Here is a 25211-nt window from a genome sequence, read left to right on the forward strand (position 1 = left end):
CTCATTGGTCTAACAGTCAGAAAGGTTTAATTGAGGTGATGCGTTTTCGTTCATTGCATCCCAAACTATATTAGGTTTGAGGTTGAAGGTTCATTGTTAACCCTCGTGTTATCCTCGGGTCAATTTTGACCATTTTTTTTTTTATATCAGAAAATATGGGCTGTTGAAATATGCCCCGAAAATGAAAAAAATAAAAATAAATGACAAAACGGAAAAGCAACAAAAACAATGGAAAATAACATTGAAAGAAAACGTTAAAAACGTCAGAAAAAGCACCAAAAAACGTAAACAAAAGGCGCCCAAAACATTGAAAAAGTGACAGAAAAACAACAAACACGTATACAAAAAAAAACTTTGAAAAAGGCAACTTACGGAAGCGTATTATAGTCACTATAAAAAAAAATGTAGACACCTTATCTCGTAATATTGAGAAAATAACTCATAATTTTGAGAAAACATCTCGTAATTACGAGATCCTGATCTCGTAATTTTGAGAAAAGATCTTATGAGTTCCTATCTCGTAATTTTGAGAACAGATCTCGTAATTATGAGATCATTTTAAACACCTGGAAGGCGGCATATCTAGTTGTCAGTAGGCCACGGCTCAGTGATGAACTGTACCACCGAGAGGTAACATTAAATTCAGCTGGGTTAAGTTAGCGTGATACTTCTAATGTAACTTTATAGTATTAGTTAATGGACATCTGGACGCATTTCAGATGCATCATCTTATAACCGTGAAGCATGCCATATCTGTTCAACTGATCCTGCAGAAACACTACAGTGTCCAACAGATCAGGATGGGCTTTCTGCCGGAACAACCGCAAAGTCCTGAGGTGCAAAGTCGACAAACTCATAACAATCCCATCTATAGTACTTAAAGACATCTCCCAATGTCTCAAACCCAAACCAAAATAAAAACAGATTAAACTAAAAAGGTGAGACGTTGGCCTATTTGCTGCCATGCTATCAGCTAGCCTGAAAGCTCCACACAAGAGAGCTGTTTTCTCTTGTGGCGAAAATGCATTCATCTCATAATTACGAGATCTTTTCTCGTAATTACGAGATCTTTTCTCAAAATTTACGAGATCAGGATCTTGTTATTACGAGATCTTTTCTCAAAATTATGAGTTATTTTCTCAATATTACGAGATAAGGTGTCTACATTTTTTTTCCTATGGTGAATGTAATACGCTTCCGTAGTAACTAAAACAGCAAAAGTGTTTTTTTCATGGTTGGACGGGAAGACAACACAAGGTTTAATTGATTTGGACTGGTGTTTTTCCTTTTGTTATGTATTTTATCAAGTACAAATATTGACCTTATTGTTAAAATTGAATTAGGACAATTACAGAAAATGATCATAATGGTTTCTCCATAACCTGAAGGTTCTCATATAAAATCCTAACCATATTCACATGTCATTATAACCTACCGTAAAGGGATTAATTTGTATCTGAAAATTAGCTCATATATAGCATAAACCCCCAAAACAGTCCACTTACAGATCCACCTAAGTGTGACTAATCCTGTACTTTTGCAGGTTTGAGATTAAAGACTTGTTTTTATGACAAAAGCTCCAAATTATTTCTAAACCAGCTTGTAAGAACTTAGATTTCCAGACGCATGTCAAATCATCAATATTTGGGTGTCTGGGTAGCTCACCTGGTAGAGCAGGCGCCCATATATAGAGGTTTACTCCTCGAGGCAGCGGCCGCAGGTTTGACTCCGCCTTGCGGCCCTTTACTGCCAATGTCATTCCCCCTCTCCCCTTTCATGTCTTCAGCTGTATTACTATACAAATAAAGGCCTAAAATGCCCCAAAAATAATCTTAAAATCATCAACATTTAAATCAAGCTTAGGACTGGACGATCTTCTATCCCGTTCTAGGTCATTTTATCTCTCGATAGTGATATTATATATCGCCATATAGCATGTTTTCTGGTAATTCCATAAATAAATTAGCCTAGAAATCTAGATGCACCCTAGCGGCAGCAAAATTATTTTGCAGCCAGGGGGGGTCTAGGCTCTCTCCGTTGGTTTGCGAGCTGGAAAAACCAAACTCTGGTCAGGCCAATCACATCGTGTATAGAGTCGGTGGGCGGGGCTTATGGCTGCTGCTGGGAACAGTGGTCTTCTGGAAGACTTGGAGTTAAGTTTTTCTTTGAGAAAAGAACAAAGAACGGCACAGAAATCATTCTTAAAAAAGGAAGATGTGTTCGGAGTTTTTCCGACCAGATACGGCAAAAGTTTAAAGTGTAATCTATCAACTAGCTTCGCTACCTTCTTCGTTGCTCTGATTGATTGTAGCGCTATCCTATTGCGTGCAGAGGGAATTTGAAAGACAACCGTTTATCCCGCCCCTTTGATTGAACCCTGCCAATGGTGAGTTCCCAGACCCAACATCTGGATGTGGGTCTGGCTTGTCAGGCTATAAATAAATAGTCTATATGACATAACCACAGGGAAAGCCTATTTTTGTTGTTTTCATTTTATACATAATGATAATGTAAAGCATCGTCCAATGACGTAAATATTGTTGTAACACAGTTGGCCGCGATAGGAGCCATATAGAAAAAATAAATGATATAATGTTTTGTCATTATACTGTATATACCAGTGGTTCTCAAATCAAGGACCCAAATTAGACCAAGGACCCCCATCTGATAAGACGTTGTCCCAAGGTCCCCTACCTGATAGAACGTTTGCTTTTAGATGTTGTTTTACAGAAATTGAATAAACCCATGAACAAAATAGTCATACAAGCTGTCATTGTGTTACTTACGGATGGAACTATAGTGAAGATAAATGATTCCCCTTTTTGTTGGGGACCCCCTGGAACCTCTTCAAGGACACCTGGGGGTCCCCGAACCCCACTTTGAGAACCACTGGTATATACTGTATACCGCCCGGCCCTAATCAAGCTAACTTAATCATCCATACAGAGAAACAAAATAAATATAGTTGCATAACCCTGAGCTATTGAAAAACGACACTACGTGTAAAACATAAAAGTTAGTGTGTTTTTATTATGATTTTATTAACATATTTAACTGAGAATGTGATGAATAGAGTCCTACTCTTAAACAACTCCTCTGGCCTTTCACACACAATAGTCAGAAAAGACAAAACAGGCTCTGTTTTATATGTCGAAGGACAGGGTCAGGGGAAGTTTGAATTTGTGGTGTGTGTGTGCGTGTGTGTGTGTGTGTGTGTGTGTGTTTTCACAACAACCAAACGTGCCTTCTAAAATGTGAGACCTGCTATACGCTGAAAGAAACTACAGTCCCCCTTTGTTTTTTGTGATGTTTTGCAGGCTGGGTCCTGTGCAGAGGTGTCAAAAGTATTTCCATTCATTACTCAAGTAGAACTACAGATACTAGGGTTTGAAAAGACTTGTAGAAGTTGAAGTGGATGAGAAGTATAAACATATACCAAACATATTGAAGTATCAACTCAAGCTTTTTACTCAAGTAAAAGTGTAAAAGTACTGGTTTCAAAACTACTTAAAGTATAAAAGTATAAGTAATGTAAGGGGGAAAAAAATGCCATTAAGGACAAAAGCTTAGCCCGCCACAGGGGCATAATAGTGCCCTACCCCACCTCCACAAAAAACATTTTTCTAAAGGCCATAATGACTATAATGTTATATTAAAATCATACCTGCAAACTCAGAAGGGCTGTCAGCATTTTAACCGTGTTTACTCCAGCTGCTAGCTAACTGTAGGCTAACGTTACCTACTGTCAAGTGTAGTGTTGACTAGCGTCCCGTGCGGCGATGTTTCGGTTCCCTCTAACGTCCATTTTTCGGAGCATCAGAGAGAGGCGCAGGCATTTAAGTGGCACCTAAATAAGGCCCCGGGTCTGTGCAGGTGCGATGGATCGCGTACAAACCAATAGGGTGTCGGAATGGTATATGTTTATACTTCTCATCCAACCACAATCAAATTCACTCTATCTGTATGCACATATATCATAAAAGATCGATACTTGGAGTCTGTGTATCGATACAGTATTGCCACGAAAAATATCACGATACTATGCTGTATCGATTTTTTCCCCCACCCCTAATTTGTACTTCTTTACTTGACACCTCTGGTCCTGTGTAGTTTAAAGAAATATGGATTGAACTAGAATTGAAGGATAGAAATGAGCTTTCGTCTCTCCTTCTCTTTGTCTGTGTGTAGGAAGGTGGAGCAGCGCTTCCACATGTGTGACAGAATGGCCATCTACTTCTTCATAGCTGCCTCCTACTCTCCCTGGTGGGTCAAGGAGTGACATACAGTCTGGTGGATTATACAGCTGGTTAAAGCGTAACTCTCGCCAAAATGCAACCTAGGGTCTTTTTGTGAATGTACCCGAGTCAAACTTTCATTTAAAAGCATAGTTGGGAGGGAAGTGCCACTTTTAAGATGGACCGTATTTTCGTTTTCAAATGGCCTTTTGAATGGGAGAGCTAGGGGCACTGCTATGATCGCACAACATGAAACTTTGCTCCAAGTATCACCAGGGGCTCTACACATGAACTTGATTGTTTGTGTACACAGAGTTTACTAAAAAGAAAGGTTTTAACAACTCACTTTAGCAGTTGGTTTTTCCGCTCGCCGCCATCTGGCCAGTTAAAGGAATACGCCACCGTTTGTTGAACTAGTTCTTATCACGGTCTCCCCTGGCTGTAGATAGGTGGGCCAACGCATTTTTTGTCTCAGTGCAACTAATTAGGTTGTTTTTTTGTCTTTTGTTGGCTCACTTTTACTCACAACATGCTAACCGGCAACATAGGATTCCATTCACTACGCTAAGCTAACTAGCGGCGGCGCTGCCGGTGTTGCACCGGACTAAAACAATGCATGCACAAAAAATGCGTTGGCCCACCTATCTACAGCTAGGGCAGACCGTGATGAGCCCTATTTCAAGAAATGGTGGCGTATACTTTTAAAAAGAGTCGATCTCCGAATGCAACGTAACAGGGAGGAGAGTAAAGATGGAAAGCTCCTAAAGCTTAGTTCCATATAAATGCACGGATAATTTGTTCTTTTGTCGTTAGTGAAAAACAATATTGACCTTGTAGTTGAAAAAGGAGCCTCATATAAAAATGACATTTCCTCCTATGGAGTCCGTTCATTCGCATTCGGAGATCGACTCTTTTATACACTTCCGTCCTAATTATGCTTTTAAACAAAAGTTTAACCTGGGAACATTGACAAAAAGACCCTAGGTTGCATTTTGGCGAGAGTTACACTTTAATAACGAGCCCATACGGTGAATGTACTCATGTGTCTCCCCAGGCTGATGCTGAGGGATCTGGGGCCCTGGGCGTGCCACATGCGCTGGCTCATATGGCTCATGGCTTGCGTAGGATCCGTGTACGTCTTCTTTTTCCACGAGAGGTAACAAAGTCTGTCTTTGTGTCGCTCTGCTCTGAGTCCCCGGTTTGAAAACAATTAACCTGAAACTCAACTCGCGTCCTTCAAGTGTTTACAGCAAACACCGGGCCGGTTTGAAGCAGAAACTAATTCCGTAGAACATGGTGTTATATTTTCACGTGGTCTTGTTTCTTACCTGCAGGTACAAGCTGGTAGAGTTGTTTGGATATGTGGCCATGGGGGTTGTTCCGGCTTTGGTCATCCTGTCTATGGTAAGCACAAACCACTAAAGGTCTAAGCATTGTCTTTCTCTGCTTCTGAGAAACAAAGCTTTCTACTGTGAGGCCTCTTCCGCTGCAGCAGGCTTCCTGCTATTGTGTGAACTCAGACACTGTCAGGATTTAAAGAACCAAACAGATGGTGGAGTTTGTTTTTGCCCCTTACCTACAAATCATTTACTGTAACATTACCGCTGACTATTTTCCAATGTACAGTATATGTTTTTAGATTGACTTTGTCTCAGGTATAAGGTTGTATTATATTAAAATATATTATTTCAATCAGGAGAGACTTTGTTGCAGATATGCAAACATTTATTTGTACGTTACAAGTGCAAAGTAAGAAGGTACATAAACTTTGGAGATTAGACTCCATCGTAAAAAGGTATACAGTACAGGCCAAAAGTTTGGACACACCTTCTCATTCAATGTGTTTCCTTTTTATTTTCATGACTATTTACATTGTAGATTCTCACTGAAAGCATCAAAACTATGAATGAACACATATGGAATTATGTACTTAACAAAAAAGTGTGAAATAACTGAAAACATGTCTTATATTTTAGATTCCAGAAGTAGCCACCCTTTGCTTTTTTTGATAACTCTGCAAACCCTTGGTGTTCTCCCAGTGAGCTTCATGAGGTAGTCACCTGAAATGGTTTTACCTTCACAGGTGTGCTTTGTCAGGGTTCATTAGTGGAATTTTTTCCCTTATTAATAAAAAAGCAAAGTGTGGCTACTTTGAAGAATCTAAAATATAAGACATGTTTTCAGTTATTGTTAAGTACATAATTCCATATGTGTTCATTCATAGTTTTGATGCCTTCAGTGAGAATCTACAATGTAAATAGTCATGAAAATAAAAAGGAAACGCATTGAATGAGAAGGTGTGTCCAAACTTTTGGCCTGTCCTGTATATATTTTAGAGGTTTAGAAAAACCCAAACATATCCCCCGATGGAGTCTAGACACTGGTGGTGGCGACTAAAACCCCAAAGACCGAAAAAGCCAAAAGGGAGCTGTCAGCCGGGAGAAGACCGAGAACACCGTGGTTGAAGATGCCTGGAGGGGGAAGGGGAGGAGGGGGGTCGCACTCTCGTCTGAAAAGACAACTGACAGAAGCAGGGGAGAGAACTGATTTAAAACATGGTTTTCATGCTGTGATTGGTTTGAACATACGTGCCCGATTCTGATTGGTTTACATGAACGTAATTCCCACAAACCAGCTGATCAGCTGGTTTAAGAGAAGAGTGTTAACATTAATGAAGTCTCCCTGACAGAATTTACGCTGAGCTACATAACAATCACAGTATATATATTTTATATATTTCCTATCGCCTAAAAATCCCATAAAAAAGCAGGTAATGGATTAGTCTGTCTCTCTCTTTAGTCTGTTTTTAACCCTGCCAGTGGCTCTCAGCCTCAGGCCCATGGATTCCTACTGAAGATGTAAATCTTGGATCGGAAATATATAAGTTTTGAAATTTTTTTTCTTTTTTGCAAACATGAGTAAAGAGTGTAACTAGTTCTTGTGGCAAATTATTTCACATTTTGATTCAACCAAAAACGGTATGCTTTGGAAAATGGTTGTTAAAAATGTAATAACACATTGTATATACAATTTTAAAATTCCTGGTTTTAGAATCAGAAATCAGAATCAGACATACAAAAACACAAGTCACACACTAAAACAACTTATTCACCATAGCTTTTGTTCTTGGAATATATTGTATTATTAGGGGTCCAAACATCAATAATGCTGGAGCTCTTTTGTTGGTATTACATTTTTTTATCATTATCACTTATATCCTATCATTTTTTTGCTACAGCTTGAAATTCATTTTGTTAAACACGCTCTTTAAACCTACATTGTGTAATTTTTTGAGTCCATTCTTAGCAAAAAAAACTTTGTTCTTTAACCAATATGTGCTCATTCATGTGTAATTACTTCCACCAACTAATCAAAGTATTCTCGTAGAATCTGCCGTTCAGAATCATTCAGAATACATAGGAGTGAGGCGCTCGAATGACGGCCGCCATGTTGCCATCTTTAAAATACATTAGCCAAAGAGGGTCATACCTCCGCTTTTCAAACTTTTACACTCGAAAGCCGGTTGAAGATGGACGATCACGCCTATTCTCGAGGACAAGTAACGGAGTCGCCAGGGAAGCGAAAAAGAGAATTAAAACGACAACGCGACAGGCAAAGCAACAAGACCAAAGTTAATATTGGAGTGGCTTTTCAAGATGGAAAGATGAGCGAGGATTTTAAAAAGGGACGCCGAAGTTGCCTGCTTCCTTCCTTCTGCCTATTTGTGTAAATTCAAAGTTTTATAGTTGCTTGGCTAACTATAGCATGGTTGTACATAACGTCGTGATTTCCCTGGCAGACAACTTATGTCATGCAGTTGTAACACAGACAGCTAGAACAGCTGCGCGTAAACGATGGAGATACTAAGAGCTCGTTTCGGGTTTCAGCCACCGTAGGGTAAAAACACGCTTGGAATGGGAAGGGCTAGAAAGTAATATTCAGTTGGTTGTCCGATACAATTTCACCGCTAGATGGGAGAAATTCTTACACAATGTAGCTTTAAAGGTCCCATGACATGGTGCTCTTTGGATGCTTTTATATAGACCTTAGTGGTCCCCTAATACTGTATCTGAAGTCTCTTTTATATAGACCTTAGTGGTCCCCTAATACTGTATCTGAAGTCTCTTTTATATAGACCTTAGTGGTCCCCTAATACTGTATCTGAAGTCTCTTTTATATAGACCTTAGTGGTCCCCTAATACTGTATCTGAAGTCTCTTTTATATAGACCTTAGTGGTCCCCTAATACTGTATCTGAAGTCTCTTTTATATAGACCTTAGTGGTCCCTCCTAATACTGTATCTGAAGTTCTCTTTTATATAGACCTTAGTGGTCCCCTAATACTGTATCTGAAGTCTCTTTTATATAGACCTTAGTGGTCCCCTAATACTGTATCTGAAGTCTCTTTTATATAGACCTTAGTGGTCCCCTAATACTGTATCTGAAGTCTCTTTTATATAGACCTTAGTGGTCCCCTAATACTGTATCTGAAGTCTCTTTTATATAGACCTTAGTGGTCCCCTAATACTGTATCTGAAGTCTCTTTTATATAGACCTTAGTGGTCCCCTAATACTGTATCTGAAGTCTCTTTTATATAGACCTTAGTGGTCCCCTAATACTGTATCTGAAGTCTCTTTAATATATAGACCTTAGTGGTCCCCTAATACTGTATCTGAAGTCTCTTTTATATAGACCTTAGTGGTCCCCTAATACTGTATCTGAAGTCTCTTTTATATAGACCTTAGTGGTCCCCTAATACTGTATCTGAAGTCTCTTTTATATAGACCTTAGTGTTCCCTAATACTGTATCTGAAGTCTCTTTTATATAGACCTTAGTGGTCCCCTAATACTGTATCTGAAGTCTCTTTTATATAGACCTTAGTGGTCCCCTAATACTGTATCTGAAGTCTCTCTTTTATATAGACCTTAGTGGTCCCCTAATACTGTATCTGAAGTCTCTTTTATATAGACCTTAGTGGTCCCCTAATACTGTATCTGAAGTCTCTTTTATATAGACCTTAGTGGTCCCCTAATACTGTATCTGAAGTCTCTTTTATATAGACCTTAGTGGTCCCCAAATACTGTATCTGAAGTCTCTTTTATATAGACCTTAGTGGTCCCCTAATACTGTATCTGAAGTCTCTTTTATATAGACCTTAGTGGGTCCCCTAATACTGTATCTGAAGTCTCTTTTATATAGACCTTAGTGGTCCCCTAATACTGTATCTGAAGTCTCTTTATATATAGACCTTAGTGGTCCCCTAATACTGTATCTGAAGTCTCTTTTATATAGACCTTAGTGGTCCCCTAATACTGTATCTGAAGTCTCTTTTATATAGACCTTAGTGTTCCTCTAATACTGTATCTGAAGTCTCTTTTATATAGACCTTAGTGGTCCCCTAATACTGTATCTGAAGTCTCTTTTATATAGACCTTAGTGGTCCCCTAATACTGTATCTGAAGTCTCTTTTATATAGACCTTAAAGGTCCCCTAATACTGTATCTGAAGTCTCTTTTATATAGGCCTTAGTGGTCCCCTAATACTGTATCTGAAGTCTCTTTTATATAGACCTTAGTGGTCCCTAATACTGTATCTGAAGTCTCTTTTATATAGGCCTTAGTGGTCCCCTAATACTGTATCTGAAGTCTCTTTTATATAGATATTTGTTTGTTTGAGCTCTTCACTTCCATGACTCTTTGGACTGTTCCAGGTGGAGCGTGCAGGTGTGTGTGAACTGGCAGTGGGAGGTGTCTTCTATGTGGTGGGCGTGGTCTTCTTTAAGAGCGATGGCCTCGTCCCTTTCGCCCACGCCATCTGGCATCTTTTCGTGGCGGCGGGAGCATGCATTCATTATTACGCCATCTGGAGGTACCTGTACTTACCCGGGCCGCTGCTGCAGACGTCGAGGTGACTAGCCTCTTCTCGTCATTAGGCCATTTTGTTTTGACTACAACTAACCTGACTCACGAGGCTGAACCTTGAGAGACGCTGCTGAGACGATCGGATCGCACTGGCTGCTGCAGATCAGATGAAATTCTCCACAGTTGGGGCCAAAACCCCTGGGGGGGAATCTTACTGTTAATCTAAAAGGCATTTTTTTTTAACATGCTTATTATATAACAGACTGATCAGTGAACATTCATAACTGACATAACCAAACGTACGCAGGAATACGACTCTCATTCTGCTGTCCAAGACATTTTTATCATCAGAAAGATAAGAAACAGCCCTGGGTATGAATCTTCATTTGTGTTCATCACCTGCTGGGAGATGTTTGTGCAAACAGGGCAACATATAATGTGCCAGCAAGCTTAGATGACCAATGTTCAGTGAAATGGAGTAGTTTGACAATTTGGTAATGCGCTTTATTCCCTTTCTTACTGGGAGTTAGATGAGGAGATTGATACCATTCTCATTTCTGTACTAAATACATAGTCAGCAACTCTCTGTAAGAATAAGCAAATAAGCGTATAAAACGTATTTCTTTAATCACACATCTTCATAAGAGAACTGACGACATACACTCTGTGACTAAACTATCCTGGGCTAATAAACTCCACCCTTTACACCTTTACATATTCCAACCGTAGGTTATGTGCCAAAACGTTCCACAGAGGCATTCCTCTATATTGGTGCTGCTAACCCCTACTCCACTTTATTTTGGTTTTGTTCATTTTTGCACAGTGGCAAAATATGAAAATATAGAGTTGGCATTACAAACAACACATAACGGTTTCATAAACAAACGTTTTAGGTTGACTTAAACTGCATTAAGCAACCGGCAGACAGACTTAAAGTCACCATATATTGGCTGATATGAATTCACATTGACTGATGACCCTCTCTTACTCCAGATAATAAGTCGACTGTTGAGGATAGCGGGCCTCAGTAGCCCGATTGTGATTCTGTTTTGATTTACATTAGTGTTGAATCTGCCTCAAAATCAATTCTCATCCTTTTGCGTTATGTTATTTGAAAGATTAAAAGTCTAATCTAGAGCTAATGTCACACTAAGTGTATTAAATGTCGCGGCTATAAGCATTAGTTATCTTCTTTAGAGGACGATGATTGCAAGTTGTCCTGTTTAAGTGGTGCACTCTTATCCATGAGCACTTTTCTATCAGCAACAATGTTGAATGAAGTAGAATTTCCTAAAATCCTCAGAATACACATGGGCATGTTATACACCTTTTTTTACGTTTTAATTTTTATACTTCTTTAAGCGCTGTATGGATCACACTTGCCGGTTTCCCTCCCCCTAACCTCTAGTAGTTCAACTGTTTGTTTTACACAGCAATTACTCAGGAAGTGAGCATTTATTTAATGATTTAATGAAAAAAATCAGATGATCTATTTTGTAAAATTGTATTTTCATTGTATTAAAGACGATAAACTATATTACACTGGGAGGTCTGTGTATTTTGTGGATGCAAAAAATGCTTCACATCAAGACTCAATCAAATAATGTCTTTATTTACAAGAATAATGTGCAAAAATCCAGATTCAGTAGGATTTCATGAGGGAATCTCCAGCTGCGAATTCAAAATGATGATGTGTGATGTGCATTTCAGTGTGTGTATGTGATTGGGAGTGTGTTATTGTGAGTGTGTGAGGCTGGTGAGGGCCCGCAGTCGCAGCGGCATGGCCACATTAGTGTCTCTGTGCCACTGGGGTGTGGTGACGTGTGGAGGTGGGGTCAGGACGCTCTGAGCCACACCGGGGGCTTTCAGCAGCGACCACAACTCCTCGCCTCGCGTTACTATGGCAACAAGGTCCTCTTCATCGGAGCACCAGGCAACTGATCCGCCTCTGGTTAGCGTTCTTAGCTTGGAGAGGAACAGAGACACCCTAAAATAGACATGAACACACAATTACGTGATATTACATAACGCCTGCAGGAGGAAAACAAATCAATAAAAAAAAATTAAAAAGTAGGACTGTCACCTGGGTATGAGGTCATGTGATCGTGACGCCAGCTTAGCCAGAGCGCTCATTAGCGTGGTGACGACTCTGGGTGCGGGGCAATCTGCTCCAGGTGGCGGGACAGATGAAGTGATCTCAAACAGCACCGCCTCCAGCGCCTCAAAACAGGAAGTGATGAGCCTCACGGAGCAGCGGGAGTCGCATGACACGGAGAGGAACTCTCCCAGAACCCACACCTGGAAGCCAAACAACTTCAATATTATGTCAGTGTCAGGTTTTTGTTGTTGCACAATTTTCGTGTTTGGTGTGATATCAAAAAGGATGCTGAGATGTGGCTCTGGGCTTTAGTTTAGTGTAGGATCCAAAATACACATAAAAGGAAAAAGGATCATCCTTAGATCAGCACGATCCTCCTCTCGGCCACCCACACACACACACACACAGTGTTCTATTACCACATGTGTGTAGATTTCTTCTTTGCTGTAGACGTTGGTTATGGCTCCAGCGAACTCCAGCAGCTCGTGAGACTGGTCCACTACAAGAGACGGGTGGAGCTTGCAAAACCTCAGCAGGTGGCTGCTGAACACCCTGCAGAAACAGAGAGACAGAGCAAGGCACGGAGCGAGTGAGGAGATCAGGGTAAAGACATACAGCAGAGTAACACTTTACGTTCCACTGTGTGTGTGTGTGTGTGTGTGTGTGTGTTTGGGTATACCTGTGTATCTCTTTACTGTATTCAGGGATGTTGAGGAGGAGGCTACTTCTCTCCAGCATCACCAGAATCAAGTGTGATAAAAGCTTCTCATCGGCTCCCTACGAAACAAGCACATACATCGGATTGCTTCTAAAAGCTGAAACTAAACATCCAGCATTCTAAAATGCGGTAGTTGACGTTGTAATGATTTTGTAAAGAACATTTAGTCTCTTCACCGGAATGACCGTGTTGAAAAAAATGTGCAAAAGCAAGGGGACAGTCTGGGCACACTGAACCACTCTCGGCCAATCAGTAGTCTCAGCTAGCAGCTCATGGAGCGTGCTGAGTCGGTCGATGGTGTCACCTGTGGAGCGAGAAGGAAAAGTGATTCAATGAGCTTTGTTTCCCCAACAAAGACCTACATTTACCAGCTACTGGTTGGAATGATAGACAGTCTTAACAAACACAGTCAACATTTCTTGACCCTTGTGTTGTCCTTCGGGTCACCGGGACCCGAAGGACAACACAAGGGTCAACTATACGTTTATTTGACGTTTTGTATTGGCCTGGCGTTGAGATTCGGGGTTCCCCCTCCCCAGTTCATGTGAAATGACATCACGTAGTACGCAAGGGTCACCAATCGGAAGGTTGGTGGTTCGAGTCCCATGTTGAAGTGTCCTTGGGCAAGACACTGAACCCCGAGTTGCCTCCGATGCTGCGCATTGGAGTGTAAATGTATGTGAATGTTTATCTGATGAGCAGCTGGCACCTTGTACGGCAGCCTCGGCTACAGAGTATGAATGCGTGTGAATGGTGAATTGTTCCTATATAAACGCAGTCCATTTAAAATACACCGTTATGTCATAGCATAACTACATCAAATCCATGGAATTTATTTTACATATTTACTGTGGCATGAATAAAAACTGTCTTTAGGAATAGTTCGGCATTTTAGGAAACACGCTTATTTGCTTTCTTGCTGATAGTTAAATGAGAAGATAGATAACACTCATGTGTGCACAGTAAATATGAAGCTACTACCAGCAGCTGATTAGCCTAGCTTAGCATAAAAAGGGTGAAACGGCTAGCCTGGCTCTGTTCAAAAGTAGTCTGGCTTACCTGAAGTACACTGCTGGGATAAAGCCTGACATCCGGTGCGTGAGAGACGCGCCAGATGTCCTACACTTCCAATACCTCCGCTACCTATTTAGTGAGGGCACTAACCGGTCAGCGCTGCCCAGGGCGGTTGTGATTGGTTTAAAGAAATACAAAAAAGCCAGATTGTTTTTTTCCTCTATTCCAAAATAGAAAAGCTGTGTAGCCGGACCACACTCCAGCGCTGAGGAGATAGGTCTGGCATTGCGAAACTAGTCCAATACAAGACTAGTCCAAAAAGTAACAAAATCAGCACCTTGAAAGATCATTAATTAACTTGTTCACTTGTTATACCGGATAAGCACATAAGCGTATTTCTCAAAATATCAAAATATTTCTTTAAAGCAACCAAAGATTTCTTTTGTACCTTAAAATAATGTTTCCAAAATGGTTTCAGAGTACCCGCCTTCAAGGAAGTTAACACTTGTCAATGGAGAGTGGCCAGACTCTCTGTACAAATTAAATGGACCAGAGTCTGGTAGGACCAGGCTAGCGAATCAGTAGTTAATTTTCATTAGTCAAATGAGAACGGTAATGGACAATTCCGCTTCCAACCTGTAGGGGGACCGAAGAGGAAAAGTGCTTTGGTGTTGCTTTTTTTTTAATCGTTTACCTGAGCCGGCATCCCCTCGAAGCAGGAAGAGGAAAAGCCCTCGGAAAGATGGGTTTCGATATGCATCAGGTGACTGGAGGCCATGTCCTCCTGGGTCAGAGATGGGCAAACAAGTTGACCTGCAGCACACATACACACACAAATGAATGAAAAAAAAACCCAGTAAGATGGTGGTAAAAAAAATATGAACATAGTTAAATCAGTCTGATCTGAGTTTTTTTTACACATGTTTTGCTCTGATGTGTGCTGCACCTGACTTGCAAGACCAGTGTGGCAGAGAGACAGGGCAGGTCCAGCAGAGTGTGGAGAAGCTCCACTGCAGTTCCAGCTGTCACCAGAGAGGGCAGCAAATCCACAAAGTCATCTACCACCGCTGGGCTGTCCCACGCTAAGAACTACAGAGACAGAAAAGAAAGAAAGAAAGCTTGTGTAGCTCTCACTTGGTACAGCATGTACTTCCCACTAGCCTCCAGTAGGTGTGTGTAGATGAAACAACAGTCAAAGGGATCTCTGTATTTTCACCTTCAGCAGGTTTGGGAAGGAGCGGGTGTAATGTGGGACTCGGCACTGCAGGCTCTTGAGGTTCAGTCGAAGGAAGCGTAGAAGCTCGTGTGCCAGGAAGTGGTCGTTGAACAGCTCGGCAGGGAATCGGCCAAACACCAGCTTCCACACACTCTCGCAGTCCACTGCCGCCATCTCGCCTAGATAGGACACGGTCAGCAGTTTTAAAATTGAAATGCTTTTGGTATTTGTGAATCAAGCAACTCAACGGTCATTGTGAAAGAACCTCTATGCATGTATAGTGGCTTAAAACCTTCCAGAGCCACTTACCAACATAGGGGTATGATTTCAACGCACAAAAGACCAAGTCCAAAATGAAAATCCATTTTAAGTCCATTTATTTTCATTTCAGTCTGTGGTTGAACTGGTATAGCTACCCCTGTCTCAAGCATAGACAGTAAAAGAGTGGACATAGCGACGCCATATACTTAGACGGGGACCAGTGAAGTCCCTTTTCCAGTGAGCGCTGAGTGTTACTGCTCAGCCTCAAACTGAGTTTGAAGACGTAGATGTGACGTGAGCAACGTGTCTGAAAGTTGGAAGTCTTCTGGTAGCTGTGCCAAGAGAAATCTCAATCACTCCCAATCTTACAGAGACGGAGAGCAGTAGGTATATGTAAGGAACTAACATGGGCACAGGCTAATTATTGCTAACTAAAATGCTAGTTAAGATTAGTAATTAAACTTAAATAGCAAATGTAAGTCGAAACTGCCTGCAAGCTTCTCCTGTACTGTACGGTAATTTATCTACTGTGCGACAGAAAGTTACGTGGTTATGACAAAATCGTTAGCCTATTTTTATAAAAGCGTCTGCTACAGAGCCATAACGTGAGGTACAAGGTAATGGAGCCTTTTATACATTGTCGTGTTTCTTTAGAAATAAACAATGGACAAATAGAGTCTTTAAACGCTTCAGATGTAAAGTTATTCGCTGTCAAAGTGATGCCAAAATGAATGGGAGTCAATAGGATGCTAACGGGAGGTGATGGCTTGTTAGCCTACAATCTCCCCATAGGAGGTACGCGTTCCAGATGCTCGCTTACCCCCATGGTCTCAAGCCAACCCCCTCCCTACTAGCAGACATGATAAATAGCAAATAAGAAACTAGGGGGTATCTACAAAAATGATCAGGGGAGTGAACAACCTAAATATGTATGTAAATAATTACACCACTCATAATGTAGGTAGGCCTTCTCATACGAACAGAACAAAGATTTGGTAAATGTAAATAAAACATGATAAACTTAGTACATGGATCCTACAACCTGAATCCATTTTTATGCTTTTGTACATAAGCGATGTGGAGAAAGAGAGAGACATGTAAACACAAACCATGGTTGAGATAGAACTGAGCTATGGGCAGCAGGACTCTGGCAAACGACAGGTCTGAGCTGAGCCGACCAAAGAGCGCCTTAATGCATGGGAACGCTCGGAAGACCAGCGAGGCGTCCTCTTCACACACACAGTCCAGGATACACACCGCCTCCACCAGACACTTAGAGAGGAAACAGGAGCGACACAATAAGGGCACCAGTATCAAATACATATAGCTAGTTTAGTTATAATATAACTAAGAATCAAGAAAGCAACATGTTGCCCTAAATTAAAAATTAAGAAGTTCTGTATACCCACTACACATTTTTTAACTATTGACTGTGATTATTGGTAATATACTGGAAGGAAGAAAAATAGACCATACGGAAAATTATTTAAGGTGGATTTTTTGGCTTAAAAAGGTCCCATATTGTAAAAAGTGCACACAGCCCGTATTCAGAAACTGTGCCTTTAAACGAGCAGTCAGGATGTGATGTCACAACTAAACTATATACTGTTTATACTGTATATACAGTATATAAGTAGAAAGTGACACTACAGTGCTGTTACAGTCATGCAATGACGGTGCAGAGATGCTCAGAGCGCAGGAGACCCGGAAATGCTGACCAATCAGAGCAGACTTGGCATTTTCGGGAGGGGGGTTTAAAGGGACAGGCGCTAAAACGGAGCCTTTCAGACAGAGGGTGAATACAGACAGTATGGGAAAATAATACGTTTTTTGAACATTAAAGCATGTAAGTATGTTCTAGTAGAAACACATAAATACTAGTATGAACCTGAAAATGAGCATAATACGGGGCCCTTAATATTAGTAAAGGTCAGCTTGTTTCAGTATAAGGGGTTTGAAATGGATTAGTGTCCATATACTATATATAGTGGATAGGACATGTAGGACACTGATATGGAGGCTTAGTTGTGTCAGAAACTGAAGCAGTATGTGTGTATGAATGTTCTATATGTTCAAATGGCGCTAATAATTATATGATATTTGGGCTCACCGCTTTCTGCAGGTCCGTATCGGTCTTTTTGTGTGCCTCTGAGACAAAGAGAAGAATACACATCACGACTGTTCACACTTACACAGTCAAATATAATGTACAGATACAAAAGAATAGAAGACAACCTTATATGGAAGTTTTTAATTCAAAATCTGGGATTACACCTACATGACTTACTTTTTTCTCTCACACACCCATTGCACAATATAACGCGCGCGCACACACACACTCACTGCGATCGCTCTGTTCGATGAGGCGTAGGCAGTACTGGAAAGACTTCTCCCTCAGACGCTCCTTTGGAGGCAGCAATCGGCCAGAGGAGGAAGTCGCTGAAACCATGGAAACCACTGATCCGTCCACCTCCGACCGGTCATCTGCAACACGGGAGGTCAGGAATGAGAGGTCACGACTCAAAACCTTCTGAAAGAAATTATGATTTATCCGCATGATGTATTCTCAGACTGCTTGTTGCCAAATCCAAACAGAGAGCAGCAGTTATGATGATTGGAAAGGTTTTTGTTCATTGAGATCCCAACCATAGACTGTATATTATAGTCTATGATCCCAACCAATACCTTGATTTATAGAAAACAACAACTTCAATCAAGAGGAACGTCTCACTTTAGCCACCAGAAGCAAAAAAAAAAAATAATGAATGATTTGCAACGACGTGATTTCGTTTTGTAAACTCTGTTTGTAGTTGTGTTGAAAACTTCACCAAGCTCCTTTAATGTTAAAGGAACACGCTGACTTATTGGGACTTTGTCTTATTCACCGTATCCCCCAGAGTTAGATAAGTCCATACATTCCCTTCTCATCTCTGTGCGTTTCGTAACTCTGTCTGACGCACCCACGGCTAGCCTAGCTTAGCACAGATCCTGGAGGTAACTGGTTCCATCTAGCCTACTGCTCCCAATAAGAGACAAAATAACGCCAACATGTTCCTATTTACATGTTGTGATTTGTATAGTCACAGCGTGTACAAATAACAAGGTCACATGAGACGCAGACGTCTTTTTATAAAGATAATTCTTTTGGGTTTTTCCCTTTATTTTTGAAAGTGGACAGACATGAAAGGGGGAGAGCGATGGGGGATTACACGCAGCAAATGGCAGCAGGTCGGATTCGAACCCCGCGCCGCTGCAGGACTCAGCCAACACGGGGCGAACGCTCCCACTGGGTGAGCTAGAGGCCGCCCCAACGCAGCCGTCTTCTAACCGTATACATACTGGGAACTATATTCTCAGAAGTCGGAGCACTGCTACTTGGGCGGAGTGATTAACGCAACAACTGAAAAGCACGGTTGTTACTCTCTGCTCTGCATACTCTCTGGAGCTTCAGGTGCTGTGAGCAAATCACTCCGCCCAAGAAGCAGAAGTAGCAGTGCTTCGCCTTCTGAGAATATAGTTCCCAGTATGTATTTGGTTAGAAGATGGCTGTGTCTCATGTGACCTTGTTATTTGTACACGCTGTGACTATACAAATCACAACATGTTAATAGGAACATGTTGGCGTTATTTTATCACTTATTATAGAACAGTAGGCCAGATGGAGCTGGTTACCTCCAGGATCTGTGCTAAGCTAGGCTAGCAGTGGTCAGACAGAGTTACGACACACACAGAGATGAAAAGGGGAAGAAATGGACTTATCTAACTCTGGGGGATACGGTGAATAAGCTAAAGTCCCAATACGTCAGCGTGTTCCGTTAAAGCTTCCTAAAAGAGGCACAGTTCACCCCAAAATGAAAAATACATATTTTTCCAAAAGTATTTGTTTGGCGCTTTGAGCACCAAGAGGCGAGTGCTAGTTCCATTATATTGGAGAGAAGGCAGACATCTCTACGGCTGATGTATCCAACACTAGGCAACCCATGCCAAAACTATCTAGACTGATATCATAGCCCTACAGGTAAGAGGGAATATATATATTTTTGATTTTGGGGTAAACTGTCCCTTGAAGATAAGCTTGCTGTTGAGGTTTAAATCAGAGATCATTAGAAAGGTTTAAAGACGATTAATCACTGATGCATCATTTATCACAGGGATTCATTCAGGATTACGGACTCAAATTAAAGAAAGGTGCACAAAACAGTGAAAGAGTAGTTAAAGCAACACTAAAGCACTTTTCACAGATCAGGATTTAGGCGGTTTGTTAGATCACATTTGAGTCATGACCAAGTGTTGTGCCATACCGAAGTTAAGAAGAAGTTTAGCTTATTCACAGCTTTTTAGATGCGAACGCATGCATGGAGGGTCCACAAACTGACAAGTCTTACCATTAGAAAAGGAGTAGGAGAGGGAGAGGCTTAGCTGTAGCCTGTTTGCTGGAGATGATGAAAACACAGAGCAGGTCATCTGAGGCAGCTTATACAAGTGAATTACAGCCTTCAAGGTTGATACTTTGAGGCTGATGTTCCTTGTATGTACTTTGCAGCTGTGACATGAAGCAATGAGCCTCTGTCACATGGGGAGGGAAAAGGACGTGTTTTTATTTATTGGAGAGAGACGGTCATACCAGTGTCAGCTGTGCCGTTGCCGCTCGAAACAGAGTGGTAGGTGAGGAGCCAATGGCGAAGCATGGAAAAGGAGTACACGTTCATCCACTGGTCCTCTGTGAAGCCCTGGCCCACACACAGCACAGTGAAGAAATCCCCTGACACCGCTCCATCCAGCTCTGCTGTCGGTACCGGCTGATAGAAAACACAAAAGATATATACAACAAAGCAGCAGAAAGTAACGCCTTCTCCACTTTTTACATTAGTGAAAGAGCTGAAAAATCAAAAAATGAAGTGGATTCCTTACCTGACGTGACCTGGGGCCTGTGAAAAATCCTCCTGAGGAAGCACCGCCTCCCTGAGTGATGCTGGCATAACGCAACCAATCAACAAGCTTTTTACTCAGGAGGGTCACGTGGTCTGTAAGCCAGGTGGAGAGAAAGACGATGATATGTGGGATCGCTGATTAGATGTGCATTTTAACTTACTTAACTTTAAATGTGCCCCACTCCTTGTCCGTTACCTGCAGTGAGGCACTCTGGGCTGAGTGTGAGGATGGTGTTGAGGATCGGCAGGGTGTGTGTGAGCGAGTGAGCTGGCCCCTCCGACTGTCTGCTTTCCAGACTGCGAAGGAGCTGAGCGCAGAGAGACGACAGATCAGCCCTGGATCCAGCCTGTTGGGGTTTAGTTTGCGAGAGACAGTGTTAAGGTCATCTGAAAACAAAAGCTCCTCTATTGTATATTTGTCACTGTGTGTGGAACCCATGAAAAGTGTGTGTGCGTGTGTGTGTCTGTGTGTGTGTTTTCACTGCCACCAAACAATTGTCTTCTAAAATGATATACATTAACACACACCAAAACCAACTAGGGTATGTTTTATTATTGTAACTTACAGCTTTTTTTCCATAGTAAATGACTTATTTTCAAGACCGTTATGAGCACATCTCTGATAAACACTAGGGGTGGGAATCACCAGAGGCCTCACGATACGATATCATCACGATACTTATGTCACGATACAATATTACTGCGATTTTAAAGATATTGCAATGTATTACCTTTTTTCCAACTTCAGATTTTTCCCAATTTCAAATTATGTCCCCAAAAGGAAAACTTTGTCAACATCTGTTTTATCTAAAAAGATACATTTCTCTGTTTGTTCATCTCACTTCAATTTTATTGCTGCAAAATGGGATTGTCAAGAAGACAAACTGACCAACACATATATAATAAAAGATCGATACTTGTAATAATCATAATATATACTCTGTGTATCGATACTGTATTGCCACAGAAAATATTGCGATACTATGCTGTATCGATTTTTCCCCCCACCCCTAATAAATACAAGATTTAAAAGTGGTGCATTTGCATGATTTTTGTGGAGAAACTCAGTTTTACAGATCTGTTAAATCAAATAATTGATTAGTCAGCAAACATTTGTTAGTCGACTATAAAACTTCTTTTGATTGAGGACAGCCCCACCTGTGAGAGCAGCAGGGCAGCAGCATGGCTGTTCAGTTGACTGAGGTTCTCCTGGTTGTAGTTCCCTTCCTGCCCAGAGAGCGGCAGCGTCTCCCTGAGCACAGCCGAGCTCAGCACCTGAAAATGCTCCTTAGGTGACGAGAGGAGCGACTGAACCTTCTTCTGAAGCTCTGGAGGCAACCTTTGGTCGATGACAACAGAGGAGACATGTGGCAGAAATGTTATGAATAAAAGCTCACGCTGTATATTAAAGATTTTGGAGCAGAAATAGAAGATTGATGACAGGGATGGTGAGGCTCAACACTGTGGCTCTTTGTGTTTGTGCTTGAGAGCAAGTAAGATTACCAAAAACATAAATGGGGGTTCAGAAAAAAAAAATAGAGAGGGAGGATCATGGATGAGTGCGTGAACAAGGAATGAGTTGGATAATAATGAGGAAGTTGAAAGGAATGAGGAAAGGAAGACTGGAGGTGACTGGACAGAGGGTCGTGCATGGATGGTGTATGGGTATCACGGACATGCCCCCCTTTACCTACAGGAACTCCTCACCCCCCCAGACCTCCTCACGCACCCTCCGGTCTGCAACCACAAACACCCTCCAAGCCCCCAGAACCAAGCTCTGCAGCATGGGCGATAGGGCCTTTTCGTCAGGTGCAATTGGCTGCACCGAGGCTGTCGAACACCCTCCCTGACCACCTGAGGGCCCCACAGTCTACAGATGTTTTTAAACGAAACCTAAAAACATATCTATATATGTATTGTATAGGTTTTCCTTTTAACTATTTATTGACCCTGATCTTTATATATATATATATATATATATATATATATTTTGTTTTTATTTTTTTTTTTTTAATTATTGACTTTTTTAAATTGCATTATTATATGCTCTGTAGCACTTTGAGATTGCTGTAATGTAAAGTGCAATACAAATAAAATGTATTATTATTATTATAATTGGAGGTGTAGGTTGGAGCTCTTACATCCTGGTGTACTTGGTGGCGGAGAGGATGAGGTGCAGCCTTTGCAGGGAGTCGACAGTCTCATGACCGAGCTCCTTTCCCTGGAGCAGCTTGACTAATCTGCTGTAAAACTTCTGCAGCTCAGACTCCTGAATCTCCCTAGAAATGACACACAGAGCACCTGGTTAGATGGTTAGATGGATAGAACTAAAGATAGACAGATAGATACTTTATTCAAGAGACATTTTAGGTATCCAGTAGCTTAGACAACCATAACACAACAAAACACACATACACACATACATAAAAATCACTCACAGAAATATAAAGAGTTAGCAATTTGTGAAGTGATTACAAAGGTCTGGTATGGATTGACCATGTGATTCAATGACCATGACAAGGTGCTGTGGTAGAGTGTGTGCAATGGTGGTAGTGCAAAAGTGAACAGTGCTGGGATTGAACAGTGCAATTGCTTATTATTAACTATTAACTAGGACTATGAAAAGACAAGAATGTAAGCATAATATAATTGCTTGACCAACAACAAAAGAAATAATATACTTTAAGAACAATATATAAGATGTAGATGGTTATGTCTCTGTGAAGTCCTTTGAGACTTTTGAATTTAAGACATTTTTAAAAGTAGTTACAGCGGGGAGGCTCGGAAAAACGCCTTAATTAGACGTCTAGACGCCTTATTAGACGTAGTCCTATTTTCAAATCTACAGTTAGCTTTTAGCTCTGACTTAATGTAGAGCCCAAATAAATCTGCCGTAAAGCTTTTCTTAAATTGTCAATTTTGCGATTACGTCCATGATTCTGTTATCACAGAAGAAAGTATTTGGCTCTACATGACTGGCCCCTGGCGGGCCCTCGTCAAAAAAACAACGTTTCTGGGGGAAACCCTAGACAAAGAAGTGTACAATTAACGATTATTGCACGTAAACATTAAAAGAGTAACATAAAAATGCATAGCACGGTTTTGGTTTTGACAGGCTACCTAGCTTTAGCCTTGTTAGCTTAGTAGAGGAAATGCTAAAACTATGTGTGTGAACCAGCTGAAGAGAAGAGATAAACATGGTGGAGAAAGTTCTTCCTTTTATGTTTTCTTACCTTGCTTGTTTAATTAAACTCTCTGCACCGTGAGAGTACATGGTTAAAGAAAGTCGAGTGGCATTCCTGCAGCGGAAAGTAAACAGTGCGGTCGCTAATCAAGTCCTGACTGCAATCACATGACCGTCACTTTAGTTCCGTCTTCACCAAGGGGAAGTTATGGTGCAGCTCTGTGCAAATGGTAACTCACTCACAGTTTATAGCCATAAACCATAATGAACATGAAATCATAATCGTCAGTAGATGATTATATTTATACAACCAGTAAATAATAATAATAATAATAATAATAATAATAATAATAATAATAATAATAGTTCTATACTTAGAAAAGCATGTATTTTTCACTTTTGTTTTGATGGAGAACCCACTGTCTTTACTGCCATACAAAACCGTTTTTACTTGCATTTTTTGAAATATGTTAGGTCCATATGTGTTTGTGTTATGTTGTGAATGTGAAAATGAACTGCTACTTCCTCTGTTAGCTCTAGCCACTGAAAAGAAATAAGCGGAGAAATCAGGCCAATTACAAAAGCTGTTGCCTGAGCTCATTACTATTCATGAGCTCGCCCAGTTGCGCTGGGTAAAGGATGCTGATAGCCAGGCTCTCACTGGCTGGCTGTTAGCCAATCAGAGTCAAGCAGCTTAGCTTGTTGAATATTAATGAGAACTGGCAGAAATCAAGCTGAGTCTTCCTGCAGGCTTTCTATACCACGCTAGAATGGCTTGAAACAAGGTAACCAAGGCATTTTTTCCACAAAAAATGTTACAGAGTCCATGGTAGAACTTCAGGCATCACCACAAAGTAATGAAATACGTGTGTCAGGGCACCTTTAAGGCAACTTCATAGTTAGCCTACTTCAAATTTCTGTTTCACATCTTTATGGATTTTTTAATTGACTAAAAATGTTGTTTTTAACAGTTGCATTTTGGTGTTATACAAATTACACCCCAGCTGCATTTTCCTAAACTGAAAACCAAAAACTGTATTTTACAGCTGGTTATTTTAGTAGCCTGATGTCTACTGGTGGATTAACACCATAGACTGTAAATATTAACAGTATATGATTAACACCCATAATTTACAGGTGTTTTCTTCTACATCCAATTTTTCAACAGAAACAGGCTATTTTGATTCGTTCAAGTAGCTACTTAAATTTCTTTTTGAGGTAATCACCTTTCACTATTTCCATTGTGATACCTTATAATTCTACAATTCAGATAGGCTATAGTATTATACAGATGGCCCACTACTCCTTAATCCCCGTACTTTGTAGATAAGATAGTTAAAGGATCTTAATCTACCACTGAGAAGATCAGATTATTTTTTTTTAAATATAGTAGCCCTATATTGGAAACAAAATGTACAAAGTATCAAAAGTAAAAGTAGCCTAATAATACAGAATTGCAATGTCACTTTTTTGAATTTAGCAAAAGCCTACTGCAATATAAAAATAACCCATTACTTTTAAAAGTCCTGCATTGGAAATGTCACATAGGAAAACAAATACGTAGCCTAAGTAATATCAGCAAACTGTAGGCTACTTGAATTAATAAAGTAAAAGTAGGCTACTCATAAACAACAGACAAATATGACCCCTGTGATTGTCACACTATTATACTGATTATTATTACTAATGCAT

General features: G+C 40.7%; 2 protein-coding genes across 3 annotated transcripts in view; one reads left to right on the top strand and one right to left on the bottom strand.

Annotated features, from left to right (window-relative positions):
- mmd2a (monocyte to macrophage differentiation-associated 2a) overlaps positions 1-11634 on the top strand; it is a 17130-nt gene extending 5496 nt beyond the window's left edge. The window contains exons 4-7 of the mRNA XM_039825021.1: positions 4189-4263; positions 5290-5391; positions 5570-5639; positions 9947-11634. Coding sequence (XP_039680955.1) covers positions 4189-4263; positions 5290-5391; positions 5570-5639; positions 9947-10147 — 448 coding nt within the window. The 3' untranslated portion in view covers positions 10148-11634. The remainder of the gene's footprint in view (positions 1-4188; positions 4264-5289; positions 5392-5569; positions 5640-9946) is intronic.
- Positions 11635-11689: 55 nt separating this feature from the next.
- Positions 11690-23708, bottom strand: ap5z1 (adaptor related protein complex 5 subunit zeta 1). 2 transcript variants are annotated; one of them, XM_039825018.1, is made up of 18 exons: positions 23569-23708; positions 22477-22614; positions 21494-21674; positions 20532-20682; positions 20316-20428; positions 20029-20203; positions 19790-19837; positions 17748-17888; positions 17515-17552; positions 16514-16676; positions 15144-15322; positions 14874-15016; positions 14622-14740; positions 13090-13217; positions 12875-12972; positions 12615-12747; positions 12181-12395; positions 11690-12084 (listed from the first exon to the last, which is right to left on the bottom strand). In XM_039825018.1, exons 1-18 carry the CDS (start codon positions 23607-23609, stop codon positions 11832-11834), a joined length of 2457 nt encoding a protein of 818 aa, XP_039680952.1. In that variant the 5' UTR covers positions 23610-23708; the 3' UTR covers positions 11690-11831. The 2 variants fall into 2 exon arrangements, with proteins under 2 accessions (XP_039680952.1, XP_039680954.1); XM_039825020.1 differs by lacking the exon at positions 19790-19837 and having other exon boundaries at positions 23569-23707.
- Positions 23709-25211: the final 1503 nt, after the last annotated feature.

This window comes from Perca fluviatilis, chromosome 15 (assembly GCF_010015445.1).
Source record: "Perca fluviatilis chromosome 15, GENO_Pfluv_1.0, whole genome shotgun sequence".
Taxonomy (NCBI): Eukaryota; Metazoa; Chordata; class Actinopteri; order Perciformes; family Percidae; genus Perca; species Perca fluviatilis.